This window comes from Muscardinus avellanarius, assembly GCF_963383645.1.
Source record: "Muscardinus avellanarius genome assembly, chromosome: 6".
In the NCBI taxonomy this organism is placed as follows: domain Eukaryota; kingdom Metazoa; phylum Chordata; class Mammalia; order Rodentia; family Gliridae; genus Muscardinus; species Muscardinus avellanarius.
Window position 1 is genome coordinate 65,284,379 of NC_137791.1, and position 26,646 is coordinate 65,311,024.

General features: G+C 43.8%; 1 protein-coding gene across 1 annotated transcript in view; it reads right to left on the bottom strand.

Moving 5' to 3' along the window:
- Positions 1 to 1,227: 1,227 nt before the first annotated feature.
- The window catches only part of LOC308264063 (uncharacterized protein), a gene marked incomplete at both ends in the record, with an annotated part of 99,518 nt that continues 74,099 nt past the window's right edge, over positions 1,228 to 26,646 (bottom strand). The window contains 5 exons of the mRNA XM_080697206.1: positions 1,228 to 1,314; positions 5,370 to 5,626; positions 7,637 to 7,735; positions 9,119 to 9,270; positions 15,047 to 15,204. Of these exons, the coding sequence (XP_080553332.1) occupies positions 1,228 to 1,314; positions 5,370 to 5,626; positions 7,637 to 7,735; positions 9,119 to 9,270; positions 15,047 to 15,204 (753 nt within the window). The remainder of the gene's footprint in view (positions 1,315 to 5,369; positions 5,627 to 7,636; positions 7,736 to 9,118; positions 9,271 to 15,046; positions 15,205 to 26,646) is intronic.

The window sequence follows — 26,646 nt, forward strand, 5'->3', positions numbered from 1 at the left end:
CTGGTCACCCATAAGACAACCAGCCAAAAAAAAAAAAAAAAAAAAAAACACAGGCTACAAATTCTTAAACTGAGGAGAGCAAAAGCTCCAAGCTGGTATCAGGATCCGTTGGCTCCCACACCAACACTGTAATGAGCATCGCAGACACTCAGCTATAGGGTGTTAGTAGCAGACTCAGGAATCAGACTCAAGCCTTACGTCATAGCTGGAACAGAGCAGGTACAGTGGCCCTGCACAGGTTACAAAAGCAGCTGGTACTAAAACTCCATGAAACAGCCACAGTTATGGCCCGCTACCATTCTTGTGCACTTCTTATATTTTAGCAGTTCCAGGTGGTGGAACCCAGGGCTTTCTAACTCTGGGCTATACTCCCAGACCTATTTTTATATTTTGTTTAGAAACAGGGTCTCACTAAGTTGCTGAGAGACTCACTAAGTGGCTGAGGCTGGCTTCTAACCTGTGCGATCCTCCTGTCTCAGTCTCCCAAGCGCAGGGATTACAAGCGTGCGCCACCACGCCCAGCTAGAATATATGTTTAGAACATGACACAGCCATTAAGAAATCTCACTGTAAAGCTGGGTGCAGTAGCACATATAAGTAGACTCAGCAATTTGGAAGACTATGGCAGGAGGATCACTTGAACTCCAAAATTCAAGGCCAGAGTGGGCAATATAGTAAGACTCCCATCCCCAAAGTAAGTAAATAAGTAAATGAATAAGTAAGTCTTATGATGGAACAATATTTTTAAGGACACATCATCACTGTAACTAGTTAAAAGAGAAGGAAATTCTAACATATGCTACAAAATGGATTCACCATGAAGCCATTATGCTAAGAGTTAAAGTAAGTCAGTCACCAAAAGACAAATAATTAAGTGACTCCGTGTATATGAGGTTCATGGAGGTCAGAGACATAAAGTAAGAAGGTGCTAGCTGGGCACTGGGAGTGAGTGTGAGGAGCTGTTGTTGAATGGGCACGGCAGTTCAATTTGAGAAGACAGAGGTGGCAACAATGTGAATGTACTTAGTGCTACTGAACTATATGCTTAAAATGGTTAAAAAGTTAAGTTTTATGTTTTACATAGTTTATCAATAGACATAAAAGAGAAAAACAACTCTTCCATTCAGTTTTCGACTCACTCATTCATTCTACTCCACAATAAAACAGAGATATCTATAAGCTTATACAAAGTAACATCAGTTTCTCAAAATCAAAATCCAAATTGACTTACCTGTTCTGGATTCCAGCAGGATTATTTTCTAGCCCAAAGTAAATGGCACCTATAGCTAGTGCCAGTATGAATATAACAATGATCTTTTCAAAAAGAAAAGTGAAAATAAAAGTTTCAATTAGAGGTAAAAACAATCTATGTACCATTAATTTTATTTCTTTTATGTATCATTTGTTATTATGAGATACACTGCTACATAATCAGATCTCTCCATTGAGACAAACACTTTAAATTGTCTTGCCAGAGTCCAGTATACATTATTGCACTGCTTTCTAAATCAAATTGAAAATCAAGCTATCTATTGTTTGGGGAACTGAAAAGACAACAGAGCAGACTAGTGGACATGCTAAGATTGCTCCCAGTGTCCACCATGCACTGCTGAGTCAGGGCCCATTCAGGTACTTAGCCCACAAGGTAACAGAACATTGCAGGTTCCCGGGGAAATCATTTGGGGGATAAAGTCCAAGTGGCAAAGAGTTTTGACCTGAATTGAACTCTCAAGGTTTGTGCCGGTAAACACGTACAATTTCATATTTCAAGACGTTCAAGTGAAAACAGGGTGTCTTTACTCTTAATATTAAAAAGTAAATAAAAAATTTAAAAGCACACACGCCAATTCAGACAATGGAATAATGCGTGCTGAGGAAGTAGGCGTGGGCAGGACCACGCTGATATCTGGGGAGTCCCTGCCTACATGGGAAAGTGCCCTGTCACTGTCATAAAGCACGCAACCAGCTGCCTCTGGGAACACTGAGTCCATCACCTGTCTCCTCTGTCACTGCTTCTCCAACCTCAGCCAGTGAGACCTGGGTCAACACCCTGCACCCGAGCTGCCAGCTCCTCCCCACCCTCACCTACTTTCCCCTGCTCAGCCTATGGGGCTGGCTCTCAAGGAGACTGCACCAATAGCACTTGGGGTTTGGGGATGAAAAGTCTCTTAAGAATGCTTCAATTAGCAATGGCTTAAGGGTTACATTTTGATATAATGTATTTGAAGAATTCCACTTATTATCATTCATAAGGTAGTTATCAAAGTAAGAGAAATTGTAATCCATAGAACAAAAATGATCCCTACCATATATCTTGGAAATTTCAAAGTTTATAAAGAAAATTTCAATACTACAACAGTACCAAGACATGAAGGAACCTGTGAAGGTCATTTTTGGATGACGCAAGCCAAAGGAGAAAAACAAAACCATGATCTGAAAAAAAAAATATTTTGTGAAACCTTATTCCAAAAAGGATATTACGTAAATATTTAACTTAGGAGATATCCTTAAAAATCCCATTGCCACCAATAAAAGCATTCAAAAAGAGGAAGAAAAAACATCCCTTTGCTAATTAGGCAAAAATTAGGGGGTGGACAAATCTATTACCCTGTCATATTTTCCCTGTCCACAGGATATACTCTATTTCAACAGCTCAAGTTCCAAAATAAATACTTAGGACTCTATCAACATGCAGCATGCACAAGTATATGAGAAGATATACTTTCATACATACAGTATAACTTTTAAGAATATTCAGTCTTTTTTTTTTTTTATTTTGCGGTACCAGGATGGAACCCAGGGGCACTGAACCTCCGAGCTAAACCTCCGGCCCTATTGTTTTAGTCTTATTTATTTATTTATTTATTTATTTATTTATTTATTTATGGTGGTACTGGGGGTGGAACCCAGGGGCTTTCTACCTCTGGGCTATATGCCTAGACCTATTTTTACATTTTATTTGGAAACAGGGTCTCACTAAGTTGCTGAGAGCCTCACTAAGTAGCTGAGGCTGGCTTCGAACCTGTGCGATCCTCCTATCTCAGCCTCCCAAGGGCAGGGATTACAAATGCGTGCCACCACGCCCCGCTAGTCTTTTTTATTTTTGAAACAGGGTCTCACTGAGTTGTGAAGGACTTCATTAGGTAGCTGAGGCTGTCCACGAACCACAATCCTCCAGTCTCAACCTCCTGAATGCTGGGATTACAAGTATGCACCACCACGTCCAGCAATATTCAGTCTTTTAAACAAGAAGTTCCACATCTTTCATTTGCATTTAAACTTGATATCTTATAATAACACTATCAGTATTATCATTAGGATGTTTTCTAACACCATCAAAGTTCTAAAAGTATTTCCACTCAATTTCCAAAAATATTAACAAAACTATGTGTCCCATGAGTATGCTTATACAAGGTGTGTCTATGTTTATTACTTTCTTGCACAAAGAGAGCAAAAAACACCAGGCAAACATTGCACAATGGAGCAGATGACCTCTGAGCTATACCCCCAAACCTATTTTTGTTCTTATTTTTATTTTAAAACAGGGTCTTACTAGGTTGATGAGAGTCTTACTACTTGCTGAGACTATCCTCAAACCTGTAAGCCTCTTATCTCAGCCTCCCAAGTTTGGTATTACAGGTGTGTACCACCACGCCTGGCACCATAAGGAATTTTAACGTTCCATTTAACACTCCATATCCAAAACTTAAGAGATATAAAAAACATATAAGATTAAGGACCCCATGCCAAGGGTCAATAAACTATGGCCCACAGGGCAAACAGGACCAGACTTGTGTTTTTGTTAAGCCTATAAACAAGAATGGTTTTGATCAATTTTTAATACCTGGGAGCAAAGAGACACAGAATAACATTTCTTACAACATGAAATTCATACTTCAGTGTCCAGGAATAAAGTTTTACTAGAACACAGGCAGGTTCATGTGTTCATGTATGAGCCATGGCTGCTTTCACACTAAGATAGCAGGGTTGGCTATCTAAGACAAAGACCATGTATGGTCTGCAAAGGCTAAAATACCTGCCATATGGCTCTTTATCAAAAAAGGTTTGCCTGTTCCTACACTAACAATCAAGTATTCGCAAACCTCAACAAGACTTGTCCCATAAGCTCGGGAATTCCCCTTAATCTAGAGAAGGCTACTTCTCTGAACATCGCTGGAATTCCTGTTGTGGTGCCGAGTCCACTGATGAGGTAAGTGGGCTGGAGTGCACCCGGAGGCATGTTTGCATCATAAGGAAGCCTAGGACCAAAACAGGCCACAGTGCTAGTGGAGTGCCAGAAGCTTGCGCTAATCATGCCCCGTCCAGAGCTACCACACATAAGTCTTGGATAATACACTTACAAACCACTTTCAGAGTTAAGGAGTAAAACCTAATGCAGAAATCACACTGAAGAATGGACTCATTCCATCATCTCACTATAGAACAAAGGTTGATGAATCTAACTTACCTGAGGTGTTTCCAAATTACATCAAATCTATTTTCAGACAATACAATTAAATTACCTTCAGGTAGTTTAGTTCCCTCACCACCTGATTTCAACTGCAAATCAACTTTCTTCTCCCTACCTTTCTCTCCCCTCTCCATCCCTCCTCTTCTTAATCTTTCTGCATAACCCTTTCTGCCACCTGACATGCTATTTTTTTCTTTATTCAGTTATCCCTCTCCTCATAAGAAAATAAGGTAATAGAGCAGAGATTTCTGTTTTTCTCCTTTTGTTCATGCCTGTACTAGAGTCTCATGATGTTGGGTTGAACTTCTGGAATGAATCAATGAACAACAGTGGACAGCTACGAGAAAATCCCATATATGGCTGTCATGGTCTTACTTAGAAAATTCGACTATGATTTTCCATTATAATATGTTCATTTTTATTTTTATTTATTTATTTGGTAATACTGGGGGTGGAACCCAGGGGCTTTCTACCTCCGGGCTATGCTCCCAGACCTATTTCATACTTTATTTGGAAACAGGGTCTCACCAAGTTACTGAGAGCCTCACTAAGTAGCTGAGGCTGGCTTCGAAACTGTGCGATCCTCCTGTCTCAGCCTCCCAAGTACTGGGATTACAAGCATGCGCCACCACGCCCGGCTTCCATTATAATATGTTTAAACCATAAAAATTCTGAGATAGGTAGCCAAAAAAAACACTAAAAAAGGTTTATATGAGTAATAATTCAGTTGTGTTTCACACGTTTCATTGAGTGTTTCTATATCCCACATTGGAAAAAAAAAAAAAAAACAGAAGGATGAGTAGATGAACATAATCCTAGAGCAGAGCACAGCAAAACCAAAATGCTCCCCTATGAGAAGTCCACAGCACAATTTAAAAAGAAAAATCTGTCAGGTTACCTGAGCTATAGAAGCCTGAGGATTACCGAGTAGATTTTTGAATGAGTGCCTGGTAATCCATCTGAGTTGGTGACAGAAGGAGGTGGGATAGGCAATGTCCTTGGAGGTAAAGCTCTTTTTCTTCTTTTTCTGACCAATCGAGAGTTGCTCTAAACTATCTTTTGTTTCTCTGTAGAAAGAGGAGTTGGCGTAAAACTCAGCTAAGTTTTCTATGATTGTCTTTTCTTTTTTGGCAAGGTCTTCAATCTGATCATAGGCTTTGGAATAAAAGTCGACAAAGAAAGGAAACATTATTAACAGATAACAGATGATTTAACCCAGTTTTCCGTGATTTCCCCCCTTCTTTTAGATAACACTGAGGTGTTATATAAAGCTTGAAGGTAAAATAGTTTTTCCCTTCTTTAGACATTAGAAAAACACAATTGAGCTGAACTTCTCACAATGTTTTGGGCCCAAATTCTTAAAATAAACTTCTTACCATATATATCTATAATTCTTAACATAAAAATCTGGATTTTACTTTTCTATTATGTTCAAATGTATAAACTCCTCTGTTATTTATTTATTTATTTATTTATTTGTTTGTTTGTTTATTTATTTGGTGGTACTGGGGTTCCTGGAAACCCTTCTACCTCCGGTTACACTCCCAGACCTATTTTTATGTATTTTTATTTGGAAACAGGGTCTCTTAAGCCAGCACATCTGGCTTCGAACCTGCGCGATCCTCCAGTTTCCACCTCCCAAGCACAGGGATTACAAGCATGCGCCACCATGCCGGCTTTATGTTTCTTATTTTAAAGATACTATAAAGAACCCAGCATGATGGCACATGCCTTTAATTCCAGTCCTTGGGAGTCTGAGACAGGAGGATTGCAGGTTTAAGGAGAGCCTCAGCACTTAGTGTGCTGGAGCCAGCCAGGTTCCAAAGAGAGGCATGAGGATAAAAGATTTTAACTCTCAAGAATTTGATTCCAAGAATTGTTAATTCTAACGTGGGGGGAACGCCACCCTACTCCTGAATTGATACCTCTATTGGCCGATCCCTGCTTGCTCCTTGGTCAATATTTCCTACTGGCTGACCCCCGATCCTGGGCCAATATTCCCTATTGGGCCAACAACGGGTTTATTTCTCTTGAGGTATTTATACAGTTGCAGGTCAATCAATATCCTTGTGCCATCACCACCTGATCTTCTCTCAGAACTTTTACATTGAACATTCTATGACCCCAAACCTTGTTGACTCTGGGCAAAGGACAGTCACTTGAGTCAGAAATATTCTTTTAGGGGAAAACCTTAATAGCTTCCCACATTAGTGAGGCCCTCAGCAACTTAAAATTAAAAATAGACCTGCGGGTAAAGTTCAGAGGTAAAATGCCCCTGGGTGTCTGTCTGTCTGTCTGTCTGTCTGTCTCTCTCTCTCACTCTCTCTCTCACTCTCTCTCTCGCTCTCTCTCTTTCTCACTCTCTCTCACACACGCGCACACACACACACACACACACAGAAGCACTATAAACAATGGTATTTATGTTTAATGGAAATTCCCCTTACAACTGACTGTATTATATAAATACTCATCAATGAAATTAACTAAAAAAACCACTTGCAATACTCATTAACAACTAAGCCGGTCTTCTCTTGACTAGAATCAGAATATTTATAACTGTAATTGCACAAAGCCTTTTTATTTTTTTTGCTTGGTAAAGCTTAAACAATTATTTTCCTCAAAAACTATTCCGATTGATAAATTAAGATATTTGCAGCCGGGCGTGGTGGCGCACACTTGCAATCCCAGCACTTGAAAGGCTGAGACAGGAGGTCTGTGCAGGTTTGAAGCCAACCTCAGCTACTTAGTGAGGCCCGTTACAACTCAGCGAGACCCTGTTTCAAAATTAAAAAAAAAAAATGGGGCTGGGCTGGGGGTGTTGCCCAGAGGTAGACTGCTCCTGGGTTCCATCCCCAGTACCAAAAAAAAAAAAAAAAAGGATGTCTACATAACTTGCAGATTGAGTGGTCTGAGCATAACAATAGATATTCTAAAACTTAGAGAAATGAGAGTTCTGAGGAGGGGAAAACGTAGAGCAAAATACTGGCATCTCAACAATAAGGTTTAAAGATGATAAATAAATGTGGCATTAGGGAGATGGGATGGCATACTATCCAGATATTAAAATATGAATTTGCTGTGGAATGACACAGCACCATGTTTTAATGAGTCACCACTTTGCTCATCTTCAACTAAATCTTTGACTCCACAAGACACACATACCATCATGGTCTTCTCTGTTTAATACCACAGCAGAGGAGTCTCCATTAATGATGTCCAGGAAGAAGTCTGCAGGGTTATTGTAGGGCTCACAGCGGTAACCTATGAAAGAAAGCAACCTAAAATTACAACTTCATGGTCTTGGGAGAAAAAAAGGGGACTCACATACTTAGGGAGAGGAAGGGGAGGTGAGGGAAGGGAGAATCTAATAACTTCTCCCTCGTCTTTTTGATCTTTTCCCCCCTAATTTATCCTTTCCTCTTATATATTTCATTAACAACAAAAAATATTCCAAACTAATCTTGGACTCTTTGGAACATACTACATTTGTCATTACCCTGCCTAAATAATAAGACCCAACCAGCTACCAATATATATGGTGTGGTGTTTATCAGGACTTCTTCAAATATCTAAATCTGGGTCCAAGAAAAAAAAATTAACTGTTCAGTGCTATGCATGTTAGAAATTATTACTTTCCGCATTCTAAACTCAGAGGTCCAAAGGCTGCCATAATTCCAAATAAAGGAGAAATCCCTAGAGCAGCATCCTCAAGGGAATGTGACCTTCACAGCATACCTGAGTCTGACCTCAGCTTCTTGTAGCACAAACATCTAAAATTGGCCTGAAGTCTAACTCTTAAGTTCATCTCCCCTGGGTGCCCCAGACCCACATATACTTGATTATTTTTATTTTTTATTTTTTTGTGGTACCAAGAATGGAATCCAGAGGTTTTCTACCTCTGGACTACACTCCCTTAATTATTTTCTATTTTATTTGGAAATAGGGTCTCAGTGAGTTGCTGAGAGCCTCACTAAGTAGCTGAGGCAGGCTTAGAACCTGTGTGATCCTCCTGTCTCAGCCTCCCATGTGCTGGGATTACAAGTATGTGCCACCATGCCCGGCTACTTCATTATTTATTTATTTATTTATTATTTATTTTTGGCGGTAGTGGGGTTCCTAGACACCTCGGGGCTATACTCCCAGATTAAATGACAGACATTAAAAAAACTTTTTTAAAAGATATCTAGTGAATATTTAAAACTGTATTTGGGTTTGTGAATTTGGCTTGTGAAACCAACACATTTATTACTGAACTTTCAAGGAAAAGGCACCTTAACTGGGAAGTAAAACAAACATATGCTCAGTACACTCACACACACACACACACACACACACACACACACACACACACGCGCGCGCAAACACACACACACACACACATGCTCACGCACATGTACACATACACATACATGCACACATGCATACTCAAATAAAACAGCAAAAGGAAAGACACATAACCAGGAAGCAAGTTCTGTAAAGTAAAGAAAAATTCTGGCACTGAACTGACCAAAGATGGTTTAGAGCTATGGAACCCAAGGTACATTTATGCAAAAGCCAAAGAGCACAGCACAACTGCTGACCCTCTCTGCTCCCTCCCAGGGTTCTAGGAGTGAAGGATCTACTGCATGAGAAAGGCAACCACACCTGCTGATGAGAAGTTCTCCAAGGCCTCCTGTGCGGGCCCATGGAACATTAGTTTTCCTGCGGCCAATAAGGTAAGACTATCGAACAGCTTGAAGATAGAATATCGAGGCTGATGAATAGAGAAGATGATTGTTCGTCCATGTTTAGACATCCTACATTAGAAGACAAATCAAATTAAAAATGTCATTAAACATCTAAACTCTGCAATTCTTGATAAAGTATTTTATTTATTCTTGCTGTTACATCATTTGTTTTCAGTTCAACTTAATTTTCTCTTACTAACGTCTCATCTCATCTTACATGATCTATTTGTTAGGTGGGGAACCTAAAGTTGATGTTTTTCTTAAAAAGACTAGGGCAACTAACTGGTAGTAAAGCTCAGCAGTAGAGGTTATTCTTAGAATGTATAAGATTCTGAGTTGAATTCAAAAAGGAAAGAAAAGGAGAGGAGAGGAGAATGTTTACTGATCATGCAAATTTCTGGGCAATCTTCCAGCACACTGAATTAAACTCTCTGGGAATAGGTACAAGGAACTCATATTATCAAGTATCCCAAGTATCTGTATGTACAATTAAATTTGGAAACCACTTACAGACAGAAATTAAGAGAATGGTCATGTGTCCAATTCTCATTGATCACCTAAGTCTTCTGGTTCTTTAGGAATTGGTTTTTATTCTTCCTCCCTGATAATACAATTACTATTACTAAGGACTTGTTATGCCTTTGCTAAATGCTTTAGAGATCATTTGATTTCAATTTTCACTGCCAGTGTAAGGTAGTTTCAAAATTTTTCCTCCTTTTTACCGATCAGGCTTAAAGGTCAAGAAAGTGGCCAAGGGGCCACAGTTCCTAGGCAAAGTTGGGTTTTGATTTCTGGTGTCATTCCATGGCATAAACAATGTTAAACTATCTATTCACAGGGGTTATTGCTATGAACAGAGGAGTCAAAGGTTAAAATCACTTTTCAAAATTGTTATTAGCCGGATGTGGTGGTGCACACTTGTAATCTCAGCATTTGGGAGGCTGAGACAGGAGGCTCAAAGTACTCAGAAGGTCTCAGATACTTAGTGAGGCCCTCCATAATTTAGAGAGATCCTGTTTCAAAGTAAAGAATAAAAAATAGGACAGGGGGTGTAGCTTGGGGGTCAAATACCCCTGGGTTTCATCCCTAGACCTGCCAAAACAAAAAACAACAACCAAAAAAACAACTTATTAAGAATCTTATGAGTGTTTGGGAAGCAGAAACACGAGGATCACAGTTCATGAACAGCCTCAGCTACTTAGTGAGCCCCTCCACAACTCAGTGAGACCCTGTTTCAAAAATAAAAAGTCTAAAAAATAGGGTTAGATGTGTAGCTCATAGGTACAATGCCCCTGGGTTCCATCACCAGTCCTGGAAAAAAAAAAAAACAACTTATGATAAAAATAACTATTGTAAGCATTTGATAGCACCTACTATTCATCAGCATGTGTCCAAGGGTGTGCAACCTCAAAGAAAATCAGGCCAGAAGATCAATACTTTCAATACAGTGTGAGATATAAATATCTAAGGGCTCCTTGCAGCAAAATAGAAGAATTATAGGCCAATCTGAGGATAATAAATAGAATGTCAAAAGGTCCAACAGGAGTGAAAGAAGGAAAAGGTATTCAAGGTGTAAGAACAAGGTGAGCAAAGTGTGAAACTAAACAGTCTATTTGGAAAACTATCAGAAGCTCAATCTACAGAGAAAGGAGTGTGCGATTGTGCGTGTGTTTGTGTGTGTTTGTGTGTGTGTGTGCGCGCGCGCGTGTGTGTGTTGGTGTTGAGTGAAGAATTTCATTAAGAGACTGCAGAAAAACAGGCCCATGATGAATCCTTCACTCAGACTGGAACTTTACTGGGTAGGAAGCAGGGAGCTGGCAAGGACCTGGAGCGGGATGTGGGACAGCATGAAGGCCCTGCCGCTCAGAGTGCGGTGTGAGGGGCAGGGGCGTCAGTGTCAGTATCTCCTCTTAGAATCTCCTGTGGAGAATCCTGGACTCTACTTCAGGCCTATGGAAGAGGCTCTGCACTTTAACCAGACGCCAGGTGATAAGTCTGCACAGTGGTGCTTGAAAAGAACTGAGCAGAACGCTCTGCGTGAGGCCAGATGCTTGTGTACTACACCAGACAGAACAAAGGAAATAGTCATGAGAGTCTGCACCAGTCAGCCATCATTTTCTAATGAACACTCTTAACAGAGTTAAAGGTAATAAAAATGTCATGGATATATTCGTAACAAAACCTTAACCGATCCATAGCCTGGTGTCTTTATGTGCAGCGGACATCCTAGCCTTACAGCATCTAAAACCCCATCATCTTTCTGATTCTTCCCTCCTAAAATAAAGTCTTGCTCACAAGACCGTGGGCAACAGAGAAAGCAAGGCAGTGATAGAGAGGGGAAGTCAGGAAGCTACTGTGTTTGGCAGCTTAGAAAATGAGACAGGAGTTTCCAAGGGTGATGGACAGAGGCAGAGGCCAGAGAATTTGGAGACTAGTTGGACTAAACAATTCAACTAGTTGACTGAGAAAATGAACAAATATATTGATAAAATGGTAGTTGAATCTTTCACTGTATGATGTTACTTATAAAAACTAGAAACAGCAAAGACTCAAAATAAGTTGGAGGTCTAAGATTGGAGACAAAATATTACTATGAACTCTGGGTTTGGTTTGTTTGGTGTTTTTTCTTTTTTGTGGTGTTGGGGATTGAATTGAGGGGCATACTGCTAGGTATTGAAGTCCGGGGCACACTACACATACCCTAGCCCTATTTTTATTTATTTATTTATTTATTTATTTATTTATTTATTTATTTACTTACTTATTTATTTATATTTGGGGTGTTGGGATGGAACCCAGGAGCATTATACCTTCATATATCCCCAGCCAAATTTTTTATTCTTTACTTTGAAATAGTGTCTCACTAAGTTGCAGAGGGCCTCACGAAGTACCCAGATCCTCCCATCTCAGCCTCCCAGGTATGGAGATTACAAGTGTGCACCACCAGCCCAGCTCCTATTTTATTTTTTATCTGGAAACAAGATCTTGCTAACTTGTTGAAGCTGTCCTCAAACTTGTGATCCTTCTGTCACAGCCTCCTACATACTAGGATTACAGGTATATACCACCAAGCCCAGCTATCTATATATTACCTGTGTGTGTGTGTGTGTGTGTGTGTGTGTAATGTGTTTTTCCTAGGTCTATAAAACATCTAGAAGCAAAGCTACTCCAAGAGCAGTGAGCACACTACACAACTAGATTATTCCTCGCAGAAACAGCTCATCCAGGCACAGTACAAAGCAAGACTGGAACATCCGAGTAACCAGAAAGTAAAGAATTTTTGAAGAATGATTAGGGAGATGTCAAAAAAAAAAAAAAAAGGCACATTGAAGTGGCTTCCACTGGCCAAGCAGGGTTAATCAGATCATTACATAGTGACTAACAGATTATCACCTATTGTACAAAATGGGAACTGAATAGGAGAGGAGGGAACTCTTCCTTTCATAGAATGTCCAGCACTGCGTGTTAGGCAGCCACCCCGAGACCGAGCAGGAGCTATTAGCACACTAAAGCTGGTGGGAGAGATGCGGAATGGGACAGCCCCACAACACACCATTGTCTCCCCCCAACAAAATGCTAATCAAGTACAAAAGGGAAGGAGTCCTTCGCAGCAGAGCAGCCCAGCATCTCATCATCTCACCCAGTAACAGGTGAGATGATGGAGGTTCACACCACCTGTTGGGGTGCAGGCCCAGGTGTGGCACCCAGGAGCACACAGCAGCAGCTCCTGGCCCCAGTCAATACCTGGCACACAGTGATCCAGCTAAGGCCACCCCAGGACATGGACTGGGACGTGCAAGTACACACTCACAAGGGAAAGACTGAGGAGGTGTTACAGATTAGGAAAAAAAAAACTAGAAAAGATATTTTTCTGCAGAGGATCCTGAGACAGAAGAGCGACAGCCTGGAAACTGGTGATGTTTGACTGGAGTCTGAGGACTCCATGGTTGGGAAGCCGTCCTCATGGTCCTCCTCACTGGAAGGCTAATGCGATGGGGTGTCCTCGCTCCTACAAGTGTTCACTAAGCAGTGTTTAGGGGAGCCAAGCATCAAGCTGGAAGAAACCTATGCAAGGCTGAAATGGGGGGCAGCAAAGACAGCAGAGTGTGTCAAAGGTGGGGAGCCAGGCGAGGGCAGAGAGAGTTCTCTGCTTTGCTCTTGGAGCTGCCCTGTCAGCTTGAGGTTATTTTTATTCATTTTTGAGAAGTTGTTCAAAACTAAACTTTTGAAATTTCTCTTATAATCATTCCTGCCACAGTCTCCTTTCTTGATAAAGGAGATGTCATTGTTTTGGCTTCATTCCTCTGCTAGTTGAGGCCCACTCCTCAGGAGTGCGTGTCTCGGTCCTCACAGCCCAGGTCCAGTTCCCGGACCCTTCCAGTTGATTTTGCCTTGAAAACGGGCACAGGATCCCTGCTCCAGCTCCCCGTGGGTATCCTACTCCAGCCCCAAGACCCTCATGGCTCCTTCCTGTATCTGCTCTCAACCTACCCAGCTGCACAGCCTCCCCACAGCCACAGCACTGCTCTGACACTCTCAGGATCCCTCCATGGTCCTCAGTGACAGAAAAGGACCCACTTCTCACAGCAGCCTGCGAGGTCTGTGTAGCTGCCACCAACTCAGCGCAGCTTGTGTCAATTCTAACTGTGATGACTGAACCCTGGCCTCCCCAGAACTCACAGGCTTAAGTCCTAACCCCACGGCGGCCTCAGAATGGGGCTACATTTGAAGACAATCTTCAAGAGGTCATGAATAACAAAAGTATCACTGAGCAGATGTCCACTTAAGAGGAGATTAGGACATGGGCACAAAGGGAGAGGGTGGCCAACCACAGGCCAGTGAGACAGGCCTGGGAAGAAACACCCGTGGATACCTCGACCTCCATGTTCAGCCTCCAGGGATGGATGGAAAGTAATTGTTGCCTCTAAACCGCGGGCAGTGGTGGAGTGATGATAGTAGCCACTCCCATTCTCCTCAACTCACTGGGTCCTTGCCCCTCTGGAGTCTCTGATGTCCCACACACCTCAGGCATGCTCTGCCTTGGGACCACTGCCTGCTCCTTCCAGCTAGAGGTCTCTTCTGCCAGGGAGAGCAGGCCTCACTCCCTCTCTCCCAGCTAGCAGGTACACACTTGAGCTCTTCTCTGAACCCCCTGCTGTTTCCACCAGCTCCCCACCCCCACAGCCTTCCTTCCTGAGCTCTTGTTTCATCTTGCTTGACAACACTTTGCTGTTCACTGGTTGCTTCCCTCTAACAAAGAAGGAAGAAATTTTGCCATTCACTTCTGAATCCCCTGTACCAAGAATACCAGGTACAAGAAGCGATCAGATGTTAAATAAATAACAGAACTGTAAGCCCAGTTTTGGGGAGGTTGAGACAGGAGGATTGCAGGAGCAAGGCTAGCAGCAACTTAGTGAAACCCTGTTTCCAAATAAAAAATAAAATATGGCTGGAGGTGTAGCCTGGCAGAATATCCCTGGGTTCAATCAACACACACAGACCCAGACACACACACACACACACACACACACACACACACACACACACACACACAGAAAAGTAAGAAAGAAATAGCCAGGCATGGTGGTGTATACTTGTAATCTTAGTACTTGGGAGGCTGAAACAGGAGCATCCAGGTTCGCAGCCAGCCTCAGCTACTTACTGAGGCTCTTCCCAACTTAGTTAGTCCCTGTTTCAAAAAATAAAGAATTACAAATAAGGCTGGGGGTGTAGCTCGAAGGTAAAATGCCCCTGGGTTCTGTTCCCAGTACCACAAAAAAAGAAAGAAAGAAAAGAAAAAAGGAAAGAAAAGAGAGAGCAATGTTCTTGATGCACTTGCACTCACCTTTTCAAGAGTAAAAAGACAGCATTTGCTGTGCTTGAGTCTAAGCCAGTTGTGGGCTCATCCAGGAACAAGATGGAAGGATCAGTGATCAGCTCCATTGCCATGCTAGTCCTTTTCCTTTCTCCCCCAGACACACCAAGGAGAAACTGAGTTCCAACCTAAAACGCAAATCACTGTCATTATCAACAGGAACAACCATGATCACTATCATTCAGCCCGTCCTGCTAGAGACATGTTAGCTCTTGATTCTCACTCTGCACAATAGCAAGTAAAGGAATACCTGGGAGAAGGAGTCAGTTTCCCTTTACCAGATGCACTGGGCAAAACTACCAAGTGTGTAACCTGAGATGAAGTCCATGCTTTTAATGGTTCTATAGGTTCCTTATCCTGTCAAATATAGAGTTTAAAATAGTAAGTGAAAACTGGGTGTGGCGGCACATACTTGTAATCCCAGCACTTGGGAGGCTGAGACAGGAGGATCGCAGAATCACAGCCAACCTTAGCTACTAAGGCCCTTTGCAACTTAGTGAGATCCTGCTTCAAAATAAAGAATAAAATGTGGGGCTGGGTTTGGCTCAGAGGTAGAATGTGTCTGGGTTCAACCCCTAGTACCACAAGAAATAAATAAATGAATAGCGAGTTAGAAGCTGAGCATGGTGGCATACGTTTGTAATCCCAGCATTTGGGAGGCTGAGACAGGAGGATCACAGTTCATGGACAGCCTCAGCTACTTAGTGAGGCCCTTTGCAACTCAGTGAGAACCGGTTTCAAAATAAAAAAAATAAAAAATAGGGCTGGGGGTGTAGCTAGGAGGTGGAATGCCCCTGGGTTCAATCCCCAATACCACACACAAACAAATAGCAAGTTAGAATATGAGCAGAAATGGCCCTGATAGAGTGAGATCACAGGATAAAACAGGAGATAAATACAGGAGAGGAAAAAGGAAAGCATCTCTAATAATTTATTAGTCACCTAACAAACCCCTCTTCACAAACTATCTACACCAAATGTCCCCAGTGGACTTATAAGAAGTGGGGGACCTTGGAGCCATATTATATATAATACCAAATATACCACATTAACACACTTTCAATCAACAGAAAGCTTTCCAAATTGATGCTGCCCACTTTCTAACTCACTGCAGAATTCCCAATTCATCCTTTCAGACAAATCCAGAAGGTGGGATATTCCACAGAGCACTGGCTTAATCTTTTCAACCAGTCAATTTCAGCATGTGTGCCAAGAGGAGTTAGAAGGCTTTGGGGTGGCAGGAAGTAGAAAACAATTCTGAAATTCAAAGTCTCCAAAGAGATAATAATCACAGGCTACTCATGACCCTTGGCTGTATCCCATTAATAACTGCACAGTAAGAGAAATTTGGAGACAGTCTGAGGAAGATGAATGAAAGTGGGCTTGACAGAGCTGATGACATGAAGACTTTTGTTCATTGATAATAATATTACAGTTAGGTAGCCAAATGTCCTTTTTCTTTTGTTTTTATGTTTATTTACTTATATATTTGGTGCTAGGGATGAAGCCCAGGGCCTCACACTTTGCAAAAGCATATTCTACCACTGAACCACACACTTAGCCTCTTGGCTTTGTGTTTTGCAGGTGCATAATGACTTTTTAGGGACAAAGTAAGATATAATTTTCTTTAAAATACTTCAGTAAGAAATGGCTATTAAGATTATGGGATAAGCCAGGCATGGTGGCGCACGCTTCTAATCTCAGCATTTGGGAAGCTGAAACCCAGAGGATCGCGGTTCGCGGACAGCCTCAGCTACTTAGTGAGGCTCTTTGCAACTCAGAGAGACCCAGTTTCAAAATAAAGAATAAAAAATAGGGCAGGGAGTATAGCTCAGAAGTCGAATGCCCCTGGGTTCCGTCCCCAGACCCGCAAATAAATAAATAAATAAATAAATAATAAAAAGATTATGGGATAAGATGCTAACTACTGAGAAATCTAGGTCTATTAGAGCCAGGCATGGTGGTGCACACTTATAATTCCAGTACTTGGGGGGCTGAGACAGAAGGATCTGAGGTTCAAGAACAGCCTCAGTAAGTAGTGAGATTCTCATCAACTTAACAAGACCCTGCTTCAAAAATAAAAATACAATAGGACTGGGGATATAGCTTGGAGATAGAATGCCCCTTGGCTCAATCCCCAGTACCACAACAAAAATTGTTAGTAATTATTCTCTTATGTTAAGTTTCTCATAATCATATCATTATAGCGGTCGATTTTCTCTATATTTTTCAAGTTTTATTTAAAAGGTCAAAATTATCTCAGTCAATGAAATTACATGAATTCTTAGAAGTTAACAACTGCCTTTGTACATGTTCCCTGGAAATCCAAATGAACAATTTAGAGAAATGAATGCTTAAAGGTTAAGAACAGGACTGGAGATGTAGCTCAGTGGTAGAGCACTTGCTCTGGATTCACTGACATTACAAAATCATCATCATCATCATCATTGTAAAAGAAAGTACCTTGCTGGAAAGACAAAATCAAGCAAATAAACATAGCTAAAGCAAAGAAAACTCCATTACTCAAAAAAACAACAATAAGTGGTTAATGGTAGCATTTCCGAATTATTCTTCCAAACAAAATATAGCAAAATACACCTTACATAAAAGATTGTCAGCAGGTAGCACGCCAGACCCCTGGATAAACCAGGCACAGTGAGATGCTGGGTTCCGGGAGGGGGTCGCGCGGGTCACCCCTGCCAGGGCCCGGGTCACGGGACTCTGGGCCCGGGCCGAACTGAGTGTAGCAAGCTAGACCCCTGGAGAAACCAGGCCCAGTAACATGCTGGGTTCCGGGCGGGGGTCGCGCGGGGCACGCCAGCCGGGTCCTGGGTCACGGGACTCTGGGCCCCTTGCCGAACTGCGCGTAACACGCCAGACCCCTGGAGAAACCTGGCTCAGTACCCTGGGTTCCAGGCAGGGGTCGCATGGAGCATGCCAGCCGGGCCGGGTAGCGGGACCCTGGGCCCCAGGCGGAGTAGTGAGGAGCACTCTGGACCCATGGGGAAACCGACCGGGTTACAGTGCTACTGAGTGAGTGCCTGATCCCACTACCTCCTCAAACCACATATACTGTCTTTTCTTATTTAAAAAAAAAAAAGGAACAAAAAAAAAAAGAAAAATATCGGAGAGGAGTTAAGAAAGCCATTATGGATGCCAGGACACTGGAGATGCAGACAAAACTTATCTAAATGCACTGGAAGTGATGGAAAAATTCCCCGTGAAGGAGGACAGCTATTTCTCTATATTGTTAAGAATCTCAGACATCACCTGTAAGGAGAGAGTTTAGCGGAGACCAAGGAGAAAGGCAGTGTTGAAAGAGGTCTCCGCGATGGCGGTGGAGACTGGTATTCAGGAGAAGCAGAAACCGGATCCTACCAACCTTATTTTTTTGGAGAAATTACACCAAATGTCGAATGCTACCGTCATGCATGCTTAGGAACACTGGACAACATTCAGAGTGGAAAAAGAGCCTGGCAAGGATTTGAAATGGTGGAGGCAGTGGCAATGGCAGTGGCCAGTACTCAGGGGAGGCAGATATCTGATACATTACACCTGGAACCTTTGAAATAATAACCACAGAGACAGTGATCGGAAGCTGCTGAGGGGTTAGGCGGGTGCCGGGGCCAGTGGCCGACATCGGAGCTTGCTGTGAGGCAAGGCCAGTACTGAGGCCTCTGTGGCTGGGATTGGAACCTGCCGAGGGGTTAGACCGATGCTGGGGCCAGCGAGACCGGCATCGGAGCCTGCCATGAGGCAAGGCTGGTGCTGGGGCCTTCGAAGTCAGGTCCGGAGCCTGCTGAGTGGTTGGGCCAGTGCTAGGACCAGCGAGGCCAGCATCGGAGCCTGCCATGAGGCAAGGTCGGTACTGGGGCTTCCAAGGCCAGGATACGAGCCTGCCGAGGTGTTAGGCCTGTACTCAGGCCAGCAAGGCCGGCATCGGAGCCTGCTGTGAGGCATGGCCGGTGCTGGGGCCTATGAGGCCGGGATCGGAGCCTGCCGAGGGGTTAGACTGGAACTGGGGCCAGTGAGGCCGGCATCGGAGCCTGCCTTGAGGCAAGGCCGGTTCTGGGGCCTCCGAGGCCAGGATAAGAGCCTGCCGAGGGGTTAAGCCAGTGCTGGGGCCAGAGAGGCCGGCATCAGAGCCTACTGTGAGGCAAGGCCAGTGCTGGGGCCTCCGAGGCTGGGATCGGAGCCTGCCTTGAGGCAAGGCCAGTACTGGGGCCTCCGAGGCCAGGATAAGAGCCTGCCGAGGGGTTAAGCCGGTGCTGGGGCAAGCAAGGCCAGCATTGGAGCCTGCCGTGAGGCAAGGCCGATACTGGGGCCTCCGAGGCGAGGATAAGAGCCTGCCAAAGGGATAGACCGGTACTGGGGCCAGCGAGGCCGGCATCGGAGCCTGCATGAGGTGAGGCCAGCATCGGAGCCTGCCATGAGGCATGGCCAGTGCTGGGGCCTTCAAGGCCGTGATCGGAGCCTGCCGAGGGTTTAGGCCAGTGCTGGGGCCAGCGAGGCCAGCATTGGAGCCTTCCGTGAGGCAAGGCCAGTACTTGGGCCTCCGAGGCCAGGATAAGAGCCTGCCAAGGGGTTAGGCCGGTGCTGGGGCCAGCGAGGCCATAATCGGAGTCTGCCTTGAGGCAAGGCCAGTACTGGGGCCTCCGAGACCAGGATAAGAGCCTGCCGAGGGGTTAGGCCAGTGCTGGGGCCAGCGAGGCCAGCATCAGAGCCTGCCGTGAGGCAAGGCCAGTACTGGGGCCTCCAAGGCCAGGATAAGAGCCTGCTGAGGGGTTAGGCCAGTGCTGGGGCCAGCGAGGCCGGCATTGGAGCCTTCCGTGAGGCAAGGCCAGTACTTGGGCCTCCGAGGCCAGGATAAGAGCAGTTCCCCAGCTTTCTCAATTCTTGGGCTTACTCGGGAGGCTGAGACAAGAGGATGGCGGTTCTCGGACAGCCTCAGCTACTCAGTGAGGCCCTTTGCAACTCAGTGAGACCCTGTTTCAAAATAGAGAATACAAAATAGGGCTGTGGGTATAGCACAGAGGTAGAACGTCCCTGGGTTTCATCCCCAGTAACTCAAAAAAGAGCACCCTTAGTGGTAAGGGAGTAGATACTCTGAGGGAGGAAATGAGACAGTTCAGCACTCACCGCAAGGGGTAAATGCACTTCAGGACCTTAACCCACAGCCCATGAGCCATCAAAAGTATGTTAAGCGTCCTTCCCACTCGCTCACTCTCTCAAATGCTCTAAGGATCTCAAAACACCAAAGGCATTATTAAAGCCAGGATGCCTTTATCAGAGAACCTCCAAGGATAAACTAAATTTTAAAAATTGATACTGTTGGGACCCCTGCAAAGGGCTAAAAGCAAACTCCAGGGACTTTGAAACTTTTCCTCAGCAGAATTTGTGTTTCCTTCCTCCTCCATGCCTTCTCTTAACACCTGTCAGACTCACCCTGACCCCAAGGCAAGGCAAGGATGTTTATACAGGATGTGAGTCTGATATGAGGAGTGTAGATGCCCCTGCCTCCAAACTAACCGCTCATTCCTCAGTGCCTAAGTGCCTGTGAGGTAGGAGAGAAAAATAAAAGATGGAACAGAGACCTAAAGGAAGACAAAGTAAAAATTTCATTCCAAAGTTCTGCATACTTTTTCAGAAGGGTCAGTCCCGCAACCAGTCTCTCTCCAGTCTCCTGGGAAATCTGTAAATCTTTTTCTTTTTTCTTTTTCTTTTTTTCTTTTTTTTTCTTTTCCTTTCTCTCTTTCTTTCTTTCTTTTTTTTTTTTTTGCCAGCCTGGATGATGGAAACCAGAGGCATTTGACCTCCGAGCTACACCCCATGCCCTATTTTTTATTCTTTATTTTGAAACAGGGCCTCACTAAGTAGCTGAGGATGTCCACGAACCACGATCCTCCGATCTCAGCCTCCCCAGTGCTGGGATTACAAGCATGCATCACCACTCCAGGCTAAAATCTGTAAATCTTAACATTAACCACAAATCTCACCCACCTATGATAATTACCTTGTGCATTGTTAACAAACCACCTGGATTAATAGTTTAAGCAAGAGAGATATGACATCTCGAGGAACCTATTAATAAGTGTCTTTCCAGTGTGTGTGTGTGTGTGTGTGTGTGTGTGTGTGTGTGTGTGTGTGTGTGACTGGGATTGAACTCAGGGGTTCTCTATTTCTAGGCTACACCCCCAGATCTATTGTATTTCTTGTTTGTAAATAGGGTCTCAATAAGTTGCTGAGAGCCTCACTAAATTGCTGAGGCTGGCTTGAAACTTCGATCCTCCTGTCTCAACCTCCCAAGCACTGGGTCTACCGGCGTGCACCACCACAACCCGGCTCAGACAACGGAGACCATGTCAAGGGTCCTGGAAATGACCAGACCACCATAAGCCATCTTGTGATCACCAAACAGATGTCACCTTCATAGGCTTTCTCCTACCCGGCTTTCACCAAGTTTCCTTCGAAGCTGTGAATCCTCCCAAATGACTCTCAGTCTCCCTTGCCTAAACAAAGCTCTATGCCTCTTGGGCTCTTGCCGAAATTCTTTTCCCTCGGGCATGTCGAGGAACTCCCTGGTCCAGAGAGATCCCCTCTCTGGGAACTTCTTGGACCCTCTTAGGGAGCTATCTGCTCTCCCCTGACATTTGCACAGGAAGAAAAGATACCTATGAAATGTGCCCCAAACCACCATAATCCGTAGCTTCTCGCCGGTCCCTGCAGCCTGCGATCTCAGAGCTGGGGCGTCCCTCCTGCAGACGCCCGGGGAGCCTGGCCTGAGGACCAGTGCAAACTTGCTTTCAGTTCGGTTCTCTCAACAGGCTGCCCCGGGCTCCCTCTGCGCTCCTGTGATCCTTCCCCGACACCATCGCTCCCGCCTCTCGGGGCAGGGTGCTCACCGGGCGGCAGCCTGGGGGGCGGCGGCGGATCCGCTTCTCCACCCAGGGCTCTGGCTCCGCGACGGGCCTGCAGGGCGCCCGGCCAGGGGCCCCCAACCTGCCGCCGGGCTCCCGGGTCCCCGCCTGGGCGGAGGGGGCTCGGCGCCGCCTGCAGGCCACACACGGTAAGAGCAGGGGCCTGAGCCCGGTCTCACAGGAGACTGTCCCCAGCACAGGGCAAACCCACTTTTTTTGTTGTTATTGTTTTGTTTTGTGTGTGTGTGTGTGTGTGTGTGTGTGTGTGTGTGTGTGTGTGTTTCGGTGATGGGGATGGAGCCCAGGAGCGTTCTGCCTCTGAGCTACACCCGCGCCCTATTTTTTATTCTTTATTTTGAAACAGGGTTTCATGAGTTGCAAAGGGCCTCACTAAGTAGCTGAGGCTGTCTGGGAACCCAGATCCTCCTGTCTCAGCCTCCCGAATGCTGGGATTACAAGAGTGTGCCACCATGCCCAGCTTGTTAATTCTCTACTATAAAAGGCAACTACAAATTGATAACTACAGGCAGGTCCACTCTGAGGTATGAAGTTGAGGCAATTATCAGCAGGTAGCTGAGGCTGGCCTCGAACATACGATCCTCCTATCTCAACCTCCCAAGTACTGGGACTACAAGCGTGTGCAACCATGCCCAGCTCACATCTGTCTTCTTTCCTACATCACTTTCATCCCAGTTTAAATCATCCGCATCTCTCTCCTGAAATTATTTCTTTATTTTTCACTCATGTGGCTGTTTAATAACTTAATTAAAAACAGATTCAGGCCCTGTCCTTACGTGTGGTAAGTGGTATTCGAGAATACAGCTGGGGGATGTTGGCTAAACCTAATGGACAGGTTTCTTGCTGAGGATGGTCCAGACTAATCAGAAATCACCTGGGAGAGGTGATAAGGTGTGGGGCCGGGGGTCAAGGGTGAGCATATCCGAGGGTGGAGGATTATTGCTCTGTTAGTCTGCTTTCTTCCACTGTGACAGAATAAAGGAGAAAAACAACCTGAAGAAGGAACTAATAATATAATAATAATAATAATAATAATAATTATTATTATTATTATTATTATTATTATTATTATTATTATTATTGGTGGTACTGAAGGTGGAACCCAGAGGCTTTCTACCTCCAGGCTATACTCCCAGACCTTTTTTTTTAATATTTTATTTGGAAACAGGGTCTCACTTAAGTTGCTGAAAGCCTCCTCACTAAGTAGCTGAGGTTGGCTTCGAACCCGTGCGATCCTCCTGTCTCAGCCTCCCAAGTGCGGGGATTACAAACGTGTGCCACCATGCCCAGCAGGAACAACTTATTTTGACTTGCCATTTAGAGGTTTTGGTCCCTGGTCATTTGACTCCATTGCCTCTGGGCCTGTGGTTAAGCAGAGCATCCTGGTGGGTGGCATGTGAAGGAACAAATCCGTTCACCTCTTGATGTCTGGAAGCAGAGAAAGAACACAAGTAGCCAGAGAGAAGACACATCCTTCTAGTGCACACGTACACACCCACTGACCAGCCCCCTTTACTTAGCCTCCCTCAAAGTCTCCATCATCTTCCCATAGCACCGGTCGTTGCCAAACCTTCAGCATAGGAGCCTTTGGGAGAATTCTAGATAAGTAAGTGATGTGTGCATGTAGGACTCTACTATTTGTACACCATTAAGATGTATGACTACAATGTACCAATAAAAAATGAAAAATAAATAAGTAAATAAACTTAATGTTACATTTAGCAAAAACAAAAACAAATTATAGCATCCGGCCTCTGGCCCCCAAAGGCTCATGCCCAACTCATAATGCAAAATGCATTTAGTCCATCTCCAGAAGTCCCTAAAATCTTAACAGTTCCAGCCAGGTGCTGCGGTGGACACCTGTAGTCCCAGTACTTGGGAGGCTGAGGCAGGAGGATCACACGTCCAAGACTAGCCTCAGCCTGAAATCAAGGTGTGGACAGAACTAAGCTTCCCCTAAAACTGTAGGATCCTCCCTTGCAGCTTCCAGGCTTCTGGTGGTTGCCACAGCCCTTGGCCCTGTGGGTGTGCAGCGTCCTCCCCTGTCCTCTGCTTTCACGTGGCTCCTCCCTGCCTCTTTGTCTTCACATGGCCAGCCTCTTATAAGAACATCTGCCTACCTACTTTTTAATTTTAAGAATTGGTTGATGTTCCCTTTCCGGCCTGGCATACTACCTATTTTTGCAAACATTCCACAGATACTTGAAAAGAATGTAAGTGATCTCTCTTGAGAGTACAAGTTGAGTGTCCCTTGTCTGCAATATTTGGGGCCAGAAATATTTGGTATTGGTGAGTTTTTTCAGATATTGGTACTGTATAGGTATACATGTATGTATGTATATATATACATATATATATGTATATATGTATATATGTATATGTATATATATATATTCATATATACATATGAAGAGAGAGAGAGAAAGAGAGAGAGAGAGAGATCAGAGAGATTTCCTAAAGACTGGACCTAAGTTCATATATAGCTTATTTGAATGGCTTAAAGGTAATTTTATACAATATTTTTAATAATTTTGTGCTTTGAACAAAGCTTCATGGTATAGAATATTCTACTTGTGGTATCATGTTGGGTACTTAAAATTTTTCAGACTTGTAGCAATTTCAGATTTTAGATTTTTGGGTTATGTATACTCAACCTGTATAAAATTTGATGTATATGTAATAATTCACACATTCAACTCAAACCCTTAATATACCTACATAACTTGCCTACTTTATCACATAGAGAGATACAGGATTAAATGTCCTATTACAATTTGACTTTGCTATTTCCCCTCATATAACTAACAAGTATTGCTTTGTGTTTCTATGTGCTGTGGGGGTATAACCCAAGAACATTCTACTGCCTACACCCACAGCTCTTTTTTTATTTTTTATATGTAAACACAATCTTGCTAAATTGCTGAGGCTGGCTTTAAACACCTTCCTCCCATCTCAGCCTCCCAAGAACTGGGATCAAGGGCACGAACCACCACACTCAGCTTTGTTTTATATATATCGATGCTTTGTTATTTAATGCTATAGAATTCATGACAGTTAAATCATTCTGTATGATACCATGTATCAATATTAAGTAACTTTTTATCAAGTGGTGGCTATTGCCAATAACCCCAGTACTTGGGAGGCTGAGACAGGAAGATCCAGGTTTGAGGCCAGCCTCACCAACTTGTGAGGCCCTCTGCAACTCAGTGAGACCCTGTTTCAAAATAAAGAATAAAAAGTAGAGCAGGGGGCATAGCTCGGAGGTCGAATCCCCCTGGGTTCCATCCCCATACCCACACACACACAAAAAAAGAATAAAATAGTATCCATTAACTAGTTCAAGGTGACAGAGCAGGTTTTAAAGTCAGTTTTTGTCAGTGTACATGTGGCTCTGTTGGTTGGCAGCCTGTAGTTCAACATGTTTTGTTCTGGCACAGTTTATGGAAAACTGGAAACTCAGTTTTCCCTAAAGACAAGAACCAAAGACCATAAGAAATAAATGCACATGGAATATATATGTGTCCTTTACCTGATATTGCTTCACGTGATAGCTGCGTCCTTCACAGTTCATTTCGTCTAGAGTGGGCACTGCCTTCCAAGAGGGCTTTGTCTGCTGGGGACTGAAGGGAGAAGTGACTTGAGGTTGTATTTCTACTGTATTATCTAGTGCACAGAAGTCTTTGTATACATCTCTTTCATGGAGCTTCACAAAAGCCCTAGGTAATATTCTCATTTTTAGATAACAGAATATCATTTTAGATTTCAAGCTCAGGAGGAGCTCAAGTTGTCCAAGATCCCGAAACACAAAGGCCTATACTGATAAACCCTAGAAGAAGACGTTCAGGATGGAGCATAGCTGAAACCGAGCCCCAAACCATCTGAGTCCAAAGACAGGGGTCGTTGAGCTGCCACTTACAGAGACTCAAGGTGAAGCTGACTCCTGGAGGGGAAGAACTGTCACTCAAAGAGTGTGGAACAGTGTAGGGCCTGGCCAGGGGAAGGACTGGGTTCGTGTTTGCTGGTGAAAAATCCCTTAAAATCATCGTAGTCAAGGCTAGAAGGCGTTGCTTTTCTGACCTTCCAGCAGGTGGGGCTGCGAAACCAAGGAACTCTGGTGCTTCCCTTTTCTGAAGCCCTTAGACCCAGTGCAGTTCCTGAGAACTTCAGGAGCAAAAGCAAGTATTGGTTCTTAAGTAGGATGTAGGGAAATTAAGGAGATACTTTTAAATCAGTGGCTAAAATACTTATATTTACTTATTACCTATAAGTAGATTTAGAAATAAAAGACTGTAGCTGGTCATGGTGGCACACACTTGTAATCCCAGTTCTTGGGAAGGAGACAGGAGGATCACAGGTTCGTGGCCAGCCTCGGCTACTTAGTAAGACCCTCTGCAACTTAGTGAGACCCTATTTCAAAATTAAGAATAAAAAATAGGGCTTGGGGTATAGCTCAGAGGTAAGATGCCCCTAGGTTAAATCCCCAGTTCTACAAAAAAGAAAAAAAAGAAAGAGAAAAAAGAAATAAAAGAATGTTAAATACCAAAATTCCTTTTTAAGAACAAAGAGCCCATAGGAGATAGAAGTCATGCTCTATATTAATCTATCAGAAGTACATTTTTTTTTGTGTGTGTGTGT